This window comes from Callithrix jacchus, chromosome 8, assembly GCF_049354715.1.
Source record: "Callithrix jacchus isolate 240 chromosome 8, calJac240_pri, whole genome shotgun sequence".
NCBI classification, from domain to species: Eukaryota; Metazoa; Chordata; class Mammalia; order Primates; family Cebidae; genus Callithrix; species Callithrix jacchus.
The window spans coordinates 90274864-90293919 of NC_133509.1; the positions used below are offsets into that span (position 1 = coordinate 90274864).

The 19056-nt window shown below is 33.7% G+C and overlaps 1 protein-coding gene across 50 annotated transcripts in view; it reads left to right on the top strand.

Moving 5' to 3' along the window:
• Positions 1–18708, top strand: part of KTN1 (kinectin 1) — a 113021-nt gene extending 94313 nt beyond the window's left edge. For 29 of the 50 annotated variants that reach the window (XM_078335000.1, XM_078335005.1, XM_078335018.1 and 26 more), the window contains 11 exons: positions 1200–1289; positions 4894–4974; positions 5741–5830; positions 5959–6051; positions 6777–6848; positions 7069–7152; positions 7311–7394; positions 9911–9994; positions 12402–12494; positions 13617–13737; positions 18216–18708. In XM_078335000.1, the coding sequence (XP_078191126.1) occupies positions 1200–1289; positions 4894–4974; positions 5741–5830; positions 5959–6051; positions 6777–6848; positions 7069–7152; positions 7311–7394; positions 9911–9994; positions 12402–12494; positions 13617–13737; positions 18216–18220 (897 nt within the window). In that variant the 3' untranslated portion in view covers positions 18221–18708. The remainder of the gene's footprint in view (positions 1–1199; positions 1290–4893; positions 4975–5740; positions 5831–5958; positions 6052–6776; positions 6849–7068; positions 7153–7310; positions 7395–9910; positions 9995–12401; positions 12495–13616; positions 13738–18215) is intronic. The other 21 variants (XM_078335017.1, XM_078335024.1, XM_078335009.1 and 18 more) reach the window with 1 other exon arrangement.
• The last annotated feature ends 348 nt before the right edge of the window (positions 18709–19056 follow it).

Sequence of the window (19056 nt, forward strand, 5' to 3'; positions counted from 1 at the left end):
GAATGAATATGCCTTATTTTATGCAGTTAGGTGTATTCCTGAAAATTAGTGGACTGTATTGAATTATTGAAAATACCCCATTAAAACACCTATTGTAGAAATACTGCTGCTGATCTTTAATTAACAGCTTTTTATGTATATGGAAAATGGAAAAATCTGTAGTTGTTGATTGTGTAAATTTTTATCTGATTAGATTTTCCAAAATTGAAGTGTGGAGACCTTGAATCAGTGATAGATTTCAAATTTCACATCTAAATGGTGGGGGAAAGATATAGTTGAGATGTTTCTAGCTTGCTTGCTTTCTTGTCACCTGTTGAACTTTGTAACTTGTTTTTAGATGATATTTTGGGGCTTGGTTTAGATGTGCGTTTTTATAGGGGTCTTTTTGTTTTTTAAATCTTGTGGAGGTAGTTTGGATATAGTTTTTTTTTTTTTTTTGGTATGTGATAAGTCATTACCCTAATTTTGACAAACCATGATTTTGAGTTTATAATTGATATCCATTAGACTTGGAATTAATATCAGCAAATTTATACTTACACATTTGTAATATCTGTAAATTTATAGCAGTCTGTATACAAGTGTCGGAACTAGCTTTTATGATTGACTTGTGGCATTAGTGAAGTAATATGCCATCAGTTGCTCCTTGTTCTTTCTTTTTCCCATTTACATCATCTATCACATTTTGATGGTCCTCCTTGTTTAGCATAAATAGCTTCACTTGACCTTGAAGTTGGAAATAAGAAAGTTGCCATTTTAATGCTATGACATTACATAGTACATCAGTGATGCATTTTTAAAAAGAGATATGCCAGCCAATAAACCTCAGTTATGTTCTTCCAATTTGTATTTTCTGATATAGGTAGTTTATCAAGTTTTAGCCATAAGAAATGTTTTTTGTGTGTCCGTTTTTAAATTGTTCCTGGACAGGCAAATCACTTGCTTTCTAAATGCCAAGGAAAATGTCCATGTTGTCAGATACTGCTAAGGCATTATTTGATATTTAGGATGCTTTAGAGATTTTGCAGATTTTTTCTTATGGAAGCATTTTAATATCTTAAAGTGGGAAATGTTAACATTTGTCAGTATTAAATTTTTTTTAACTTTTTCTTCCTGTAGAATTTTAAATACCTTAGTTTTCTTTTTTTAAAAAAATTCTGTGATCTTGTAAGTTTGATTTGGTTCATCTTCTGCTTTAGGAAAGACAACAACAGGTGGAAGCTGTTGAGTTGGAGGCTAAAGACGTTCTCAAAAAATTATTTCCAGAGGTCTCTGTCCCTTCTAATTTGGTAAGACTAATTTATTATTTTCTTAACCTGATGACATGTATGAATAAGCAACATCATTTGCACTCTGCACTTGGTTTCAGTAGAGTGCTGATTGCTTGATCTTTTTCATTGGTAAGCTGATACTTTTCAGTAAAGACTAACAACTTGGTTCAAAACTCATTTCTATTTATCTCATACTTTTGTTTCTATAACATTTATATATGAGACATTATTTAGAGGGTTAAAAACATCATATTTGAGAAAGAAATGTTTCTTAATGCTAATAAAACCAATATGGTAACATTCTTAATGGCTTTATTTAAAAGTTAATTTTAAGTGATTGCTTCTTAGTTTTAGCAACACTTTATTTCTTAATGTACTTGACACTATTAACCAGGATATTTTTCCAAGATTTTTGGTCATCTATTACCTTCTTCAAGGAAAAGCCTTACAGATAACATAGAACAACTTGGTTTACTTGAGGTCATATATGTTCTGAATGAGAAAAGTTATCTTTGGTCAGAGAATTAACAATAATTATTGGAGGGCAGAGAAAGCCAGTGAATGTGCGTACGCATTTCCTAAAATAGAGTGGAGGTTTTTTTTTTTTTTTTAATTTAATGGAAAATTGTTCAACAGTAGAGACACAAGCATAATGAGGCCCAGTGTACTCAACATCTGTCTGTAGCACTTAGCAGTACGTGGCATGCATATAAGCAATCTTGTCTTACCTCCCACCCTGCACTCCCCAGATTATTTTGAAGGAATTCAGACATTAGAGTGTTTCATCTGTAAATATTTTGGTACACATTTCTAAAACATAAGTGTTTCTTTTTAAAAAGTATCATATTACACTTAATAAAAATATATTCTTAATTTTGTATAGTATGCATTTCTCCATACATCACATAAATTGTCTATTTTAATTAATAATTGATTGTAGTTGCTTAATCAGGATCCAAATAAGGTCACTATGTAACTGGTTTGAGACATCTCTTAGGTCTTTAATCTACACGTTCCCCCACTCTTTCTCAGCAATACCCCACCTCCTTTAAAAAAAAAAAAAAACTTGGTGGTTTTCTCTTCTTTGAGATGGAATCTCGCTCTGTTGCCAGGCTGGAGTGCAATGGCGCAATCTGGGCTCACTGTAACCTCCGCCTCCCAGGTTCAAGTGATTCTCCTGCCTCAGCCTCCTGAGTAGCTGGGATTACAGGCGCCTGCCACCACGTCCAGCTAATTTTTGTATTTTTAGTAGAGATGGGGTTTCACCTTGTTGGCCAGGCTGGTCTTGAACTCCTGACCTCGTGATCCACCGGCCTCGGCCTCCTAAAGTACTGGGATTACAGGTGTGAGCCATCGCTCCCAGGCAACTTGGTGGTTTTCTATGAAGTTTCCAACAGTTTGGATTTAGTTGACTGAATCTTTGTGGTGTTAGATTGTTCCTCTTTTATGTATCCTTTATGTATCAAATCTGTAATCAGGAATGTGATTCCTGGTCAGATTAAGGCTCAGTATTTGGGGGTAGGTTAGAGTACTGGTAAGACTGCTTCATAGGCAGTGGTGTGCACTCTCATCAGGAGATTTGTAATGTCTACTTGTCTTCTTTTGGCCCGTTGGAACTTATTTAAGTTGATGCCAAGTCCTTTTGACACAATGCTGCTAAACTTTGATAGCTTCTGTGCTTTGTGGTATGATAAGGTGCTCCAGATTTATCATATACATTTCCTGCCCCAAACTTAGAATTAACTGTTTCTCCAAGGAGCTCTGTGGGTGCTATGGGTGGGGTAAGTGAACTTAATGGCTTGTTCTATTTGTAGTCTGAGTTAAGTATAGCTTACATTTATTTCAAGTAAGGAGAGAAAACTCATTTGTTTCCATTGTAACTATGGCGGATATGTTCAGATTTGATCAGTTTAGTAGCTCTCTACCACTTTTGAATTGAACTGATGAAATATCTAGCACTGAGTAAATGTATAGATGTGCTGTCAGTTCTAGTGCTGTTGTTAAATTAAGCCTAAGAGAAAGGGTTGCTACTAATATATTTAATATTTTTTCCTTTGTGGCATAACCTGTTTTTGTTTCTACTTTATATTTTATTTATGGAAATAATATTGGAGGGTGTACTTTTTTGGCAGTGCTTTATGACCCAAGAGAATTAATGATTGCTAATTTCTGTTCTTCAAAGATTGTATAATATCACTAGCAGTAAACATTTTCTTTTTTAACAGCAGTACTATCCACTCTCAGTAACCAAATCCTTTTGACACTGTAAATTTTTATAAGTCATCATAAGATATGGATGATATTGTTTGACTTTTGTTCATATACTTGTTAAAAGTTGAATATTTCTACATATAGTCTATAAGAAATGTATTAAACTTCCTATGTGCTAATATTAGAGTCTGGCATTTTAGGTTTGTAAAGATATGAAGGACAAACTATTTACCTTATAAACTAATAAGCAATACACTTCATTAATATTAAGATAAATCAACATAATCAGTAGATATAAAAATATATAAATTTTTTACTGTTTCCTTTTGCTGTGTTGCTAAGCAGTCAGCATAGGAGAGATCTAAATTATATGACCTAGAGGGAGATTTACAGACTTTAAGCAACGAAACTAGTTTTTTATCTGATTTTAATTTATGTTGGGTACTAATAGTTGAAACTAATTTGATATTAAAGGTATTGTACTGTGGAGTGATCTGATCTCAGCATCTATTTTGTTTTTTGTTATTTGATAGTTTATAGAGAATCTTGATTCAGCTGCAAATGTAACAGTTTATATTATAGCAGTTAATAAAAATTTCTTGAGAGTTTGTTTTTCTTAATCCAAAGACTTAAAAGGAAGTATAAGAGGAAATTTGATTTAAAGTATCTAACACACAGATACTCTTTATCAAGGTGTAAAATTCAGATAAGCCTCAATAATTCAGAGTAATTTCTTCTGAAATTTAGAGTAAATGCCAAAACCATTACATATGCATATTTATGTCAGCTAACCTGTCGGCATGAATTGAGTTTTTGTTGTATTTAAACAAGTAAATGTTTGTGTATGTGTATCATTTTTCATTAGGATTTTTTAAATACTTCATAATATTTCCTAATTTGAATGAAATATTTTTAGAGTCCTTGGAGCATTTTCATAGAATTTGAAATCCTCCAAATGGAACATCTTAAGTTGAACTTTTACTTTATGAACTCACAATACTTTATTTTCGAGAACTGTTTTACCTGGAAACAGTTTTGAAAACGTATTTATTCTGGTTTTTCTGTGTTTTAAAGATTATTTGTTATGGTGTTAGTGAGTGGTAGAGGCCAGATTTGAACCTAGGTTTTTCTACCTGGAACTGCAGAATTCAATTGAAAATATATAAGATTTTATTTTGATGGTAGTACATAGGTTTGTTTTTAGTGCTGATTTTCAAAACTGGGTTATGTCCAACTTATGCAGTAGTTACATTCCTCTTTGAAATTGTAGCAGTGTCCTGTTTGTCTATGTAGATTTCTTTTATAATTATCTAATTTGGTTATTTAAAATGTTCGATCTATTTTATTTAGTTTTTTTTTTTTTTTTTTTTTTTTTTGGGAAATTAATGATTTTGACTTTTCACGCCCACAGAGTTATAGTGAATGGTTGCGTGGATTTGAAAAGAAGGCGAAAGAATGTATGGCTGGAACTTCAGGATCAGAGGAGGTTAAGGTTAGTTCAAGAAATGAACTGTTTATAAATTTAAACATAGAAAAAAAGAAGCAAATCAGAGTTTGTCTTCATGAGCTTGGAAAAGATGAAAGATACATTAATAGACTAAAGGCTCTTTTGAGAAAGTGTAAGGTGATTTCATTTTGTTTAAATTTTAGTTGAATACAGTACGTCATCTTTGCATTTGATTTGTTTACAAAGCTAGTGTTTGCTATTCCTTTAACTTTGTATTTTGTTTCTAAAATTGAATATTTAATTAATCTTTCCTGTCTTTTTAGCCTAGGTTTATAAAGTAAAAATCAGTTGAGTTAGGTAGAATCTCACAGGTTTGCTGAAGTGTCCCCAGATATATCATTAGAGATACTCAGAAATTGGATTGGTTTTTATCCTTGGCTACTGAAATTGGGGGGATTTATTATTATTGTTTTCTTGTTTCTTAAGTGGCATGAATAAAATCCTCTTTTCCATGTGTGTAACATAGCCATTGTGACCTTTCTTAACTTCATATATGGGTCTGCTTAGATTTTACCACCTGACTAAAGACTTCAATACCAAGACTATGTATTATATATAACGTTGTTTAATAAAATGACCAAAAGGGTTATTGAATGAACTTCATTGCTACTTAGAAAGTTGAAATGTAGTGTTTCATTATAAAACAGTTTGAAACCATTTATCATAATACAGTATTAAGTACTGAAACAAACTTGAAGCATAAAACTTTCTGGTAAAATTACAGAGTTTTTCTTTACTTCATTCTTTGCAGGTTCTAGAGCACAAGTTGAGAGAAGCTGATGAAATGCACACATTGTTACAGCTAGAGTGTGAAAAATACAAATCCGTCCTTGCAGAAACAGTAGGAAATGATTTTTAATCTACATGTTGATTTTACTTTAAATTATTACCTTTTTCCTTCATGGCCTAAATAGTTTATCTTGGCATTAGAATGTGAATTTTTCAAAACAACTATACTTTTATCTGTAGGAAGGAATTTTACAGAAGCTACAGAGAAGTGTTGAGCAAGAAGAAAATAAATGGAAAGTTAAGGTTGATGAATCACACAAGACTATTAAACAGGTATTTACAAAAGAAAAGCTTAGAGCGTTGTCAAAATGTAGGGCTTCCAGCAGCATCAGCATCAACTGCGAATGTGTGAGAGTTGCACATTTTTGGGCCCCAATACAGCTACTGAATCCAAAATATGTATGTGGGGTAGCAGCAGTCTCTGTTTTTATGAGCCCTCCAGAATATTGTAATGCCCACCCAAGTTTGAAAATCACTGGTTTTAAAGTATGAATGTAGAATGTAGAGTGCTAGTTACAGAACTATTGTGTAATAAGGTAAAGAATGCTAGGTTCAAAATCAGTTTTAAAGTGTTGATATTTAACCCATAATATAGAATTCAAGAAAAAAAATTTGTGGGACCTGAATATTATTACACAACCTCAGTTTTTCTCTCATTTACTTCTGTATGATAAAGAGTACCATGTTACTCACTTATTTTTTGGGAGCAACGTGCAGAATTTACAGTTGCTGATGGTACTCTACTTTAATGCACTTGTAGAATAAATACAGCTGAATATCAGTTAATACTAATAAAAAATTAATCACTTTTAGCTGGGCCTAATAAACAAGTGGAGTAGATTTTGACTACAATTTAATCAAGTTCAATGTGACTCATTTTAAAGGTCTTTTAAAATTCAGTATGACTGTGAGATGCATTTCAAAACTTTGGAAGTGTCTTTTAATTGATCCAGAATTCTGCATGGTTTACTTGGTCATATAATTGTTTCACATTTCAGATGCAGTCATCATTTACATCTTCAGAACAAGAGCTAGAGCGATTAAGAAGAGAAAATCAGGATATTGAAAATGTATGTTATTTGATTGTTTGACTTGCAACCTATGGATTTATTTTTTTAGTATTAATGGTTGAAGATCTAGAGTTTAAGATTATAGTTATGCTCTTAATATCTTGGGTAGTGTTTGAATTGATACAGTTTTCATAAGTGTCATAACTTTGTGTTGTGGGGAAATACTGTGAAAAGAAATTTAAGTGTGTTAATGTTAACTTTTCCTTTGTTGCATTGCTAGCTGAGAAGAGAACGAGAACATTTGGAGATGGAACTAGAGAAGGCAGAGATGGAACGATCTACCTATGTTACAGAAGTCAGAGAGGTACTTAAAACAGAATCTTTTCAAACTTGTTTCTCAATTCAGATTAAGTTTATAACAGAGTGATATTTCAGTATAAGTTTGTGGCAGAGCTTCCGAGTAGCATACAAAACATGGGATATCATAAGGAGATCAATCTTAAACTCTAAACTTCATTGCAGCTGAAAGATCTGTTGACTGAATTGCAGAAAAAACTTGATGATTCATATTCTGAAGCAGTAAGACAGAATGAAGAGCTAAATTTGGTAAGAAGCTTGTCCTCCACTGGGCATCAAGTAGGCACTGAAAACACTTGTATTGACATGGAGAAAACATCCAAGCTTTTTTCCCCTTTGCTAACATCTTTAGCTTGGCATTTTTTAAGTTTGAAATAATCTTCATATTCCAGTGATTCCTAAGATATCTTTCTTTTCTTGACTCCTAAAATGATCCTGCTTTTCTTAGCTCCTAACAATGGCATGTTTGGCTTCCAACTCTTTTTCAAAATTTTCAGTGTTTTATAAATCCTATTTTCTCACATAGCAGTCTTTTCTGTGAATAAAGAAATGAAACAAACATTGGCTGAGTTACAAAGATTTTCTTCTCAGACTATCAGTTAATGGGGCCTTTTATTTTCTAACCTGGGAGATTATATTGAAAGTTGAAGATACATATTCTTCATTCAAGGGCAATAATCTAATCCAGTTTCTAATTTTAACCTAGTCTTTCTATATATTACAAATTTTAAAAAGCTCAAAAAAGTTATTTATTATCAACATATTATATAGAGCATAGTAATACTCAAGCATAGACTTTGAGATAAAGTTAGCTAAATGTCTCAAAACATAAAATACCCTGTATTCTTATTCTAAAGTTTTCTAAAAACTTACACTGATTGTGACAGACTTAGCTATTAGACAAATATGGCTGTCTTGCTCTGTTTCAAACAACAATCGTTATGTCTTCCTTGTGAGTCAAAAATTGTTTCAGCACAGGGATTAGATTTTTTTTTAAAGTACCTTAATAAACTCTCATAAGATTACAGTAAGTTTTCTCCTTACCCAAAGTTTACCCTGCCCAGTTTGGAATTTTCTCGTTAGCATTACTCCATGTACCAAGAAAACTAACTCATTCATTTGTGGTTGGTATCCTATGTTATGGCAGAGATTTATGGGAATCAATTTTTAGAGTAGATCTGTATGATATACAGGTTGTGTATTCTGTATCTGGAATTCTTGGGACCAGCAATTTTTGGGGGGATTTTGGAATATTTGTATTATATACTTGTTCTGTATCCTTTATCTGAAAATCTGAAATCTGAAATGCTCTAATGAACATTTCCTTTGAGTGTCATGTGAGTGCCTAAAAAAGTTTAGGATTCTGGAGCATTTCAGAGTTGAGCTTTATATACATAGAGGCACATGCGCACACACACACACACACACACACCCTACACCTCTATTTTTTAAATCTTTATTTTATTTACCAATGTTTTACTTTAGTTTTATTCATTCCCACTGCACTGTGAGACTAGTTTTATGCTATACATTACACAGATTAGGACTGTGATATGTCATGGCTATAAGTCCTCACTCTATAATAAGTTTTGAAAAAATAATTTTTGACTAGTTGTTGGAGATTTTACTTAACTTTGGTGCTTGGTGGCTGACTCAACAGTTGCATGGTTACAGCTCCACTCAGCTTAATGCTTTCTATTTATTTTTTGTTACTCTACTTCTGTCAGGAGAGACCATTTTGAGTGGTTGATTTTTTTTTTTCCCCCCCAATCTTGAGTTTGGAATCTTTACTTTAGTTTTTGTTTGCTCAGGATAACTGTTGCTACTTTTTATGATAAAATAGTTTTGTTTGTCTATAAGTACTTTGTATATTCTTGGGCCAAAAGATTCATTTCTCTGACAGAGAATATTAAAACTCGTATAAAGCAAAATATTTTTGGGTACTTAAATAGAGTTCCCCAGATAAAATTTCCCAATGGAGTTGCCCTCCACCCCATTGCCACCCCTTATTTATTCTCTTTTGGGCCTCCAGAACTGTTTCAAAAGTTATGCCCATGGGTGAGAAGCAAAAATCATTACCTTATGAGAATAAGAAGAAAGTTTTTTGGGAGCAATGTAGTTCATTTTCCTTGGTGATATTTAATTGGAAAATCAGAGAAGCGGCATTATATATTCGCACTGGCATTACAGAATTTTGTAACTGTTTTGACAAATTTGGTATTCATAGGTATATCGTAAGACTTTCTTGGTGGTATAATTTAGGCCCCTGTGATCTTGTACTACCCCTTAGTGAAGCCTTAAAAGATGGTCAGTATTTTGGAAGCTTTTAGTTGACTGGATTTGTAGTATTCTGTTCAATGTCTTTAAAAATATTATATTATTGACTCTTTAATTGAACTGTATAGGTTAAGAAAGCCTTTAAAAAATAATGGGTAAAGTATCTATTTGCCTTTTAATTTGGAAGAATTTCATTGACTATAAATAGCAGTACCTTTAAAAGGCATTTTACTGGAATTTGATGGTTTTGTTTTTTTCATTTGCAGATTTCTACTCTAAACTCTAGTTCGTTTCTGTGGCTTTTCTTATGTTTAGCTTTACAGATGGGAACCTCTACTGCTTAGCCTTTCTATACATCTGGTGCAGCATATTGGCTAATCCACTGTGCATAATAACTGTTAGCAATCCCATTCATTCTTCGGTCCTAGAGGTATCAGCATAATCAAAGAATGATACAAATTAATTGTGATGTTCCTTTATTTTTACAGTTGAAGGCACAGTTAAATGAAACACTCAAAAAACTTAGAACTGAACAAAATGAAAGACAGAAGGTAGCTGGTGATTTACATAAGGTAGGGACTGTTTGTCCTAGAGATGTAGTATCATGAGCCTATGTTGTGTCTTGAATCTTAAGCAAACTTAAGCTGTGAATTCTGGATTTGTTGTTTCGCATCATATTAACCCTTTATAAATGTAAGCTACTTGTTGTCAGTTACTATTTTGGAACGAAACTTTTTGGCTTGTTTTTCCAGGATTCTTAGTTCACCTCATCATTTCATCACATTTCTGTAATTAATTGTTTTATAAAGTACAGAGTAAAATTTAATTGGAGTTACTCATTAAAATTTGGCTGCATCCCTGTATTTTTTTTAAATTGGGATTGCCTGTATTCATTTACAAAGTATGTTTCTATTAGTCTTTTGGATAAAACAAAGATAGAAATTTCTATTTTTTTTTCAGAAGTTTTTCCTTCATTTATTTCTTCATACAAATATATTTTTCCTAATCTTAATGCAAATGGATGATTTTTGGTACTGCATTTCTTCCCATTGGTCTGACAGGTTATTTATAATTCTGTTTTGAGATTTTTTAATAGTAAAATTCACATTTGCTTATATCAAAGCTGTTTTACAGCTATGATGGTGTTTATGGGAGATAACCATAATTAGAAAAAAAGTCACTTTTTGGAATAGCAAGTACAAGAGGTATGCACATCTTAAATTTTGATAGTGTAAATGGAATATCAGAAACCCAATAGTAGTAATTTATACTCGTTTGAACATGGTATGAGAACTTGTGTCTCCCTGTACTCTCACCAGTGTTAGATATTGTCTAACATTTAAATATTTGATATTCTAATAGATTTTTTTTAAAGTATCTCATTTAAAAAAATAAGACTCCTTTCAAAGAGTTGAAAGAAATATTTTTGTTGGTTCTGTATGCTTATAATTGTTATGTATACGTCTAGGAATCCCCAAGTGTTTCAGATTATTTTAGTGTAGACAAAATGTGAATTTAGGGTCTGCTTTAGGGGACAAACTTGGATGCTTAATGTACTGTCAGTTTACTTTGATAGGTGATTTTAATTTTTGCCATCTGGATCAAAATAGAAAGCATGCAATTTAGCCTAGCAACATAGTTTCTTAGAAAGTACTTTAAAAATATTAAATGGGTGCTCAAAGATAATAGATGTACCATCTTATTTACCATAGCTAAGGTGGCAATCATGGGTGACAGTTAACTGCCCCACGCCAAAACAGTAGAAATATTGTACAGCATTTGATTGGAAATGCACTTAAATATTTGACTAAAAAAAGTTTATAATGGCTGGGTGCAATGACTCACCCATATAATCCCAGCACTTTGAGAGACCAAGCTTGGAGGGTCACCTGTGGTCAAGAGACCAGCCTGGCCAACATGGTGAAACCCCGTCTCTACTAAAAATACAAAAATTAGCTGGGCGTGGTGGTGCATTCCTGTAATCCCAGGGACTCAGGAGGCTGAGGCAGGAGAATCGCTTGAATGTGGGAGGCAGATGTTGCAGTGAGCTGAGATCACACCATTACACTCCAGCCTGGGCGACAGAGCGAGATTCTGTCTCAAAAAAAGAAGTTAATAGCATACTTTGTAAAACAGTTGAGTATAAAGCAGCGTGTATGTTAAGGCTCATTTATGTAATATTTTCTATAAGCACATAATATGTACAGAGAGGAATCTAAATTAGGGGTGGGTATACCCCAAAACTATTTTAGGATTTGTGGGTCACATATGATCTCTTTAGAATATTTTTGTCTCTTTTTGGGTCGGGGTAGCCCATTCCTATAATGCCAGCACTTTGGAAGGCTGAGGTGGGCAGATCACAGTGTCAGGAGATCGAGACCAACCTGGCCAACATGGTAAAACCCCATTTCTACTAAAAATACAAAAAGTAGCCAGGTATGGTGGTACATGCCTGTAGTCCCAGCTACAAAGGAGGCTGAGGCAGGAGAATCACTTGAACCTATGGGTTGGGGGTTCCTGTGAGCCGAGATTGTGCCACTGCACTACAGCCTGGTGACAGAGCGAGTCTCTGTCTCAAAAAAAAAAAAAAAATACACACACACACACACACACACACACACAGTCTCTCTTTTAACATAACCCTTTAAAAAGTAAAAAAATATTAGCTTGTGTTTTGTACAAGAACAGGCTTTGGGCCAGATTTGCCTACCCTTTAATATACATTAATACTACCCAAAATAGCAACTGTGGGTATTTGTGTTTTTAAATTTCTTTATATAGTTTCTATATTAAGCTTTTAAAAACAGTGAACATATGTTCTTATAATCTGGTGGGGGCTGAAGCTATTTTCATTTTGGAGGGTAAAGCCTTCTGTTGTGTTTTGAGAGGAGCTTTAATCTTGTACAAAATGAATAAAATTATTTTTTATGTATTTATTAACTGTATTATTTAGTAGGTACCATATTGCTTTCTTTACAGGCTCAACAGTCACTGGAACTTATCCAGTCAAAAATAGTAAAAGCTGCTGGAGACACTACTGTTATTGAGAATAGTGATGTTTCCCCAGAAATGGTATGTATTTTCTTTATCCCCAGATCTCTGAGCTAGTTAGCTTGTGAACTGTGTAGGAACAAAAATGTACAAGGTCCATCTCCAAAGGTCATCTTTCTTGAAAATATCCTGCCCCTAAAATGTAGTGTTTTTATGGATGTTTGATTTCACTTTTGCTTAGTGAGGTATTATGTTAATTTTAAGGATGGCACTGACAGATATGGAGCAGGGGTCCCTAATGCCTGGGCTGTGGACAGGTGCCAGTCAGTGGCTTGTTAGGAACCAGGCGGCACAGCAGATGAGTGATGGGCAAATGAGCATTACCACCTGAGCTCTGCCTCCTGTCATATCAGCAGAAGCATTAGATTTGTGTAGGAGTGCAAACCCTGTTGTGAACTGCACATTGCAAGGGATCTAGGTTCCATGCTCCTTATGAGAATCTAATGCCTGATGATCTGAGGTGGAACAGTTCCATCCCCACACCATTGGCCCCCATCCATGGTAAAAATTGTCATCCATGAAGCTGGTCCCTGGTGCCAAAAACGTTGGGTACTACTGGCTTACAGACTCTGGAGCTAGACTGCCTGTGTTTGAACCCTGGCTCTGCCACTTAGTAGCTGTGTGCCTTTGAGCAAATCCTTAGCCACTCTGTGCTTTAGTTGCCTCATCTGTAAAAGGCAGTGATAATAGTACCTATGCTGTAGGGTTTTTGAAAGAAGTAAATGAGTTAATACATAAAACATTTAAAATAGTAGGTGGCACTTAAGACAGTGCCTAGGACTTACTTAGAGCTCAGTATCAACTTTTTTACTGTTTTGAGTGTGCTTTCTTTTGTGGGGCAAGTTTTTTTTTCCTGAAAGAAAAACTGGATATATTTTTGATATTCATAGATTGTAGGTTTTTTCCCTTTGTGACCAAGTGACAGCATTTATAACATAGTTTTCTTTGGTGCCAGCTAGTTTGCACCACTAGTTAGCAAACAGTATTTTTCCATGTGGTTTTTGCTATTGGTGATTTTCATGCCATTGTTCAGACTTTTTTAATGTTTGCATTTAAATCAGCAGTATAACATTTTCTTTTGTTTGGTTGTACATTTCTTTTCCTTGTGTATGGAGTTAATCATCACTTCCATCTTCTTTTCAGGAGTCTTCTGAGAAGGAGACAATGTCTCTAAGTCTAAATCAGACTGTAACACAGTTACAGCAGTTGCTTCAGGCAGTAAACCAACAGCTCACAAAGGAGAAAGAGCACTACCAGGTGTTAGGTAAGGATAACTGAAATATTGCTGTCTGTGGGTAGCTGACATTAGGTGTATGTGTAATGTACGTTTACCATAAATAAAGGAAACTCTTACTTCATTAGAGAAAATAATCCTTCTTTATCTCTCTCAGAGCTTCCAGATGACAGCCTTTAGCTTTCTTGGATCTTTAGTTCTATTTTGTGCATATTTTGAAGGTCTTGTAGCTTGGAGGGGTTATCTTTGCCTCCTTTGATCTTTTTATCAAATTGACTATCTTGTAACTTGGCTGCCTGGGTTTTTGTTTGTTGCCTTCATACCTACAACTGCTTCATTAGTTTATTCTGATCTTAGTTCAGGGAGAGTATCTATGACCTTTTTTTTCCCGCTCCCTCCCTTCCTCTTTTCCTCCCTCCCAAAATAAAATGACCATAATGTTTTTACTGAGGTAAGATTGCTAAACTGGAATAAAGTCATGACAGCTTCTTAAAATTGAAACCTGGTTTTTATTCAAGTTTGCTTTTGTTAGGTAATCTAAGAAATTCATTAACTCCCGAAGTATGGGTTGTTACTTGAGGGTTTTCTTTTGAAACCTGTTAATGACAGGTTTACAAGCCTGTCATTAACCAAGTCATGCCATGAGCTTTTATTGCTTGTGTTACTTTGGAAGGCTCAGATTTGGTAGCATTTTTAAATGACTTGTATTCTAGCTGGTGAATGCAGTTTTTGTTTCTCTGGTTGTAGGTTTTGGTGGTGGTTTTTTTTTTTTTGTTTTTTTTTGCTGTTGTTGCTACCTTGATTTTTTTCGGTTTTATAAATAAGTCACACTGTCTTAAGTTAGAGTGTGCACAAAAGCATCATTAAAGTATTCAGATATACATTGAATACTTCAGATATTCTTTTGAAGCTATTTTCTCTAAAATCATGATATCCTGGAGACCCTAAGGGGCAACTCATCACTGAATTGTCCCTTTCAGAACCCTTGATAATACTGTGTTGGGCTCTACAAGGCCTCAGGGAGAGCTTAGGTTTCCTGGAGAAGTTGGGATGGACTTCCATTTCGATGTTAGAGGGGCATTTTGTCTCACTTTAGAGTGATCATCCTCTGGCCTACGTTGACACATTCTTTCCTTCAAAATGCTAGTTCAGGTCAGTTATCTCTAACATGATTTTCCATATAATAAGCCCAGCTCATTCTTTAAGATATCAACAAAGGTAATTAAGCCTCATCCCAAATCTTTTATCCCTGTTAAGCTGAGTTCTCTATTTTCCCAGTGTAAAACTTCTGCCACATTTTCTCACTTTTCCAAATTAGAAAATAACCTTGCTTCCTAGGGAAACTCTTGCATCTTTCCTTCCCAGGACTTAAGTGTTTTTCTTTCCACTGGCTCCTCTGTTCAGTCTTGAAAACATGCTCAGATGGTTTATTTTAACCTTGCACTTCCTTCAGGTTGCCACCCTTATGTTTTACTTTTTTACTATTTAATATTCCTAAGAAACTACTCTCTCAATATCTACTTATTTGTTATTGGTTACTTTATCCACTCTAGAATGGCTTTTCTTCCTGCTAGTCCAATGAAATAGTTTTTGCAAAAATCATTAATGATTCCTAATTGCGAGATCCAATATAGGCTCTTCTTTTGCATATGATGAGATACTGAAAGTACTTAAGAGAAATATGTTAAAAATGCTGATGTTAGGCCTTTGTGTTATAAGGGAAGGGTTTCATTTCTAGAAAGCTTAAACAATTAAAAGATTGCCCATTATCCCTTGCCTTTAGACCTCATCAGTATTCTCTCCAGCATCTCATAGATGTTCTTTAATATTTTCCTTTTGTTCCTAAATACATGGTCTTCTCATTTTAAGTCTTAGGAACTATTTGTATTACATTTGAGACTTATATGAATCATTGGTAGTAACACTTTTTCTTGATTTACAAAATTGTAAATTTTTTAAATTTATAATTAAATATACAATTAAAGTATATATTTATTAAAATATATCTGTATACCTTCACAACACAGTTAGCAGGCAGCTCCCATAGGAGCTGATGAACACAAGTCCAGAGTTTGGCAGATGGGTGGTTGACAGTATTAGATCATGAATGATAGGATGGATTGTTATGAAAATAGAGGCCCACCAGGCACTCTTGAACTTTTTCCTTCCTTAGGCTGTAGCTGGCATTGGTGTTGAGAATTCTTCCTTATGTACTTATGTTTTGATTCCCATAGTTCTTCTTTATATCCTTTAAATGTTGGTGTTATCCTCAGGTTTTTATCCTTAGCCATCGGTTTTGCTCATTTTCTCCTTTCTGTGTACTCTGTTTAAACTGACACCAGATGATTAATTTGAAAATACATATTCTTAATCATTAGAATATAGGTAATAGGTTAATATATCTGATGTCAAGAAACCTTTAAAAATATGCACAAGTACTTATGAATTGTTTACAATAATGCTGCATATATTCAGTAAAGGGAAAGTTGTTTTTAAAAGCAAATATGCATGAGTTAATATGCAGGAATTTAGTTTTTGTAAATCCTGATACATAGTACTTAGGTTTCTTAGAGCTGTAGGGATAGGTGTATTTAGCTGAAACCTGTAATTTGTGAAACCTTTTCTTGTGGAATTTTTTTCCCCCATTCCTTATTTTTTCTTCCTCCATCAGAAAAAAAAAGGCTATCATCTTCCTTTTTCTTTTTTGCAGGAGTTGAGGATTAAGGTGCCTTTTATATTAATGGACAGTATTGGCATTTTATAATATACTTTTTTGTTCCCAGATATTTACTCTTTATGTTTCACATTTGCCTGGTTTCTAAGTATTCTAGGTCTATTTCTAACCAAATCAGAAAACTTTATTATTCCAGGTTACCTTATATTGGAACCAGTTTGTAAAATCCTGTTGAGGGAGGATAATAATTTTAATAGCGGACACTTCATGAGTATGCCTGTAAACATAAACATGCTTCCAACATGTGGCAACTCATTTAATCTTCAACACCACTCTGTGCATTTGGTAGGTAGATACTATTATTATTATTCCCATGATACAGTAGACCCAAAGAGATTCTGTAACTTGACCAAGGTCATGCAGCTAATAACTGGGTGAGCTGGGGTTTAAATCATGGTAGTTGGGGTCCAGGGCTTGTGTTCTTAATCAGTGCTTTTCTTCCCCTTAATTCCGGCACTGTGTTCCCTGATCCCTTTTGTCACTGTTTTCTTTTCTCCTGATTTTGTTTCATTTACTTATTTACTTACTTACTTATTTATTTATTGCCAACCTCTTTAAAGTTTTCTCACTCAATTCTGACTTTTTCCTAAAGTTGATATTTGGTTTGTCAGTAGTGTATTTGGAGAGGTTTACAATATTATCCAGAAGAAATGGAGGTGAAGCTCTGTGTGTACTTTCTACTCCCTTTAGCAAATAAATTCTTATGTGATATAGTAGTCTGTTGTTTCTGAAAGAAAAAGTTGTTTTGTAGTGCTTCTGAAGTGCAAGAGTTAATGCTCTGGAGAAAAACTTAATCTTATTTCTACACCAAACCTTGGCTATCACATGGATCAGGTTTTCATTTTCTGTAATATGTTTACGTAGCACTTTATAGTTTAATGTACTAGTGGTCTTTTTAGACTTTCCGATCAACTGTAATAGCCATTGATAACTTTGCTTTTTAATTTTCGAACTGCTTCTTTTCCTGTAAACTTTTTATTTTGAAAAATTTCACACATAAAGTTGAAAGAATGGTACAACACCCGTAAACCCCCACCTGCTTCATCTCTTCTATATGTCGACGTATTTGTTGTTGTTAAACTATTTGAAAGTAAGTTTTAGTCACTATGACATTTTCTCTCTAAGTACTTTAGCACGCATCTCCGAAAACAAGGCATTGTTTTACCGATCAGTGGTACCTTTATTCTATCCAAGAAGACAAAACAGTGGTTACGTAATATCCAGTATTAATCCTTCATTCATGTTTTGTCAATTGTATCCCAAATAGTTTTTTAACTATTTTTTCTGAAACCAGAATCCAAGGCAAAATTTAACATGTTGTGTATGGTTAAGTCCTCTTAGTCACTCTAATGGCTTTTGAAGTTCAGTTTTTTTAGTCATGTTATCTGACTTGGAAAACTTAATATGCCCTAAAAAAAAAACTATCTGCACTTTTATTTATTCATGGGGGTAAGGTTGTATTCAACCTCTTAGTGCTACTCACTTACTTCAGCTTTACATATTCTTGAAAAGGACTAATAAAAATGGATTACTGTTGTTCTCTTAAATATTTTTTAACAATTTGGCTCACATTTAAAAATATCTACCTAAAAGCTTGTTTCCTTTAAAGCCTGAGATTTTTCTCATTTTGATTACCATTAGTGTGAATTGCTTTGAGCCTAGTTGAAAGGGCCATGCTAGATCAAATGGAATGTGTACTTTTCGTGTTTGACAATTATCTTCTGATTGTTGCTTTGTTTTTAAAGTGAAATTCATTCTTTCTGATCTTTTACAGAGTGAAGTAATTCGGAAACTGTTCATTTGAGGATAAAAAAGGCATTGTATTATATTTTGCCAAATTAAAGCCTTATTTATGTTTTCACCCTTTCTACTTCGTCAGAAACACTGAACAGAGTTTTGTCTTTTCTAATCCTTGTTAGACTACTGATTTAAAGAAAGAAAAAAAGCCAACTCTGTAGACACCTTCAGAGCTTAGTTTTATAAAAAAAAAACAAAAAAACTGTTTGAATAATTAGACCTTTACATTCCTGAAGATAAAATAAACATGTAATCTTTTATCTTATTTTGCTCAATAAAATTGTTCAGAAGATCAAAATGGTAAAGACAATGTAAAATTTAACATTTTAATACTGATGTTGTACACTGTTTTACTTAACATTTTGGGAAGTAACTGCCTCTGACTTCAACTCAAGAAAACACTTTTTTGTTGCTAATGTAATCAGTTTTTGTAACGGCGTCAGCAAATAAAAGGATGCTTATTATTCAAACGACTTGTTCTAATTTTTATTAAGCTTTAACAGATTTCATTAATAGTACAGATCAATATAATTTAGAACACAGCTATTAATTGCAACCATTCAACAAGATAGGTTTTATGTAGCTTCTATAACCTTTCTAACTGGTGCACTGGATCCTCTTTGGTTTGGTAATGTAAACTGCCCCAGGAGTGCTGGGGTGTCAGAAAGGACAGGGCAGGCATTTAGGATTTCAGACTTACCACCCACACTTCAGGTAGAGGAGCTGTATTTTTACCATTACTATTATTTTTTGAAGTAATAATTAACTTTTAGTTTTCAGGCACTCTGTTAAACAGTTTACATGTGTTATCTTTTTTG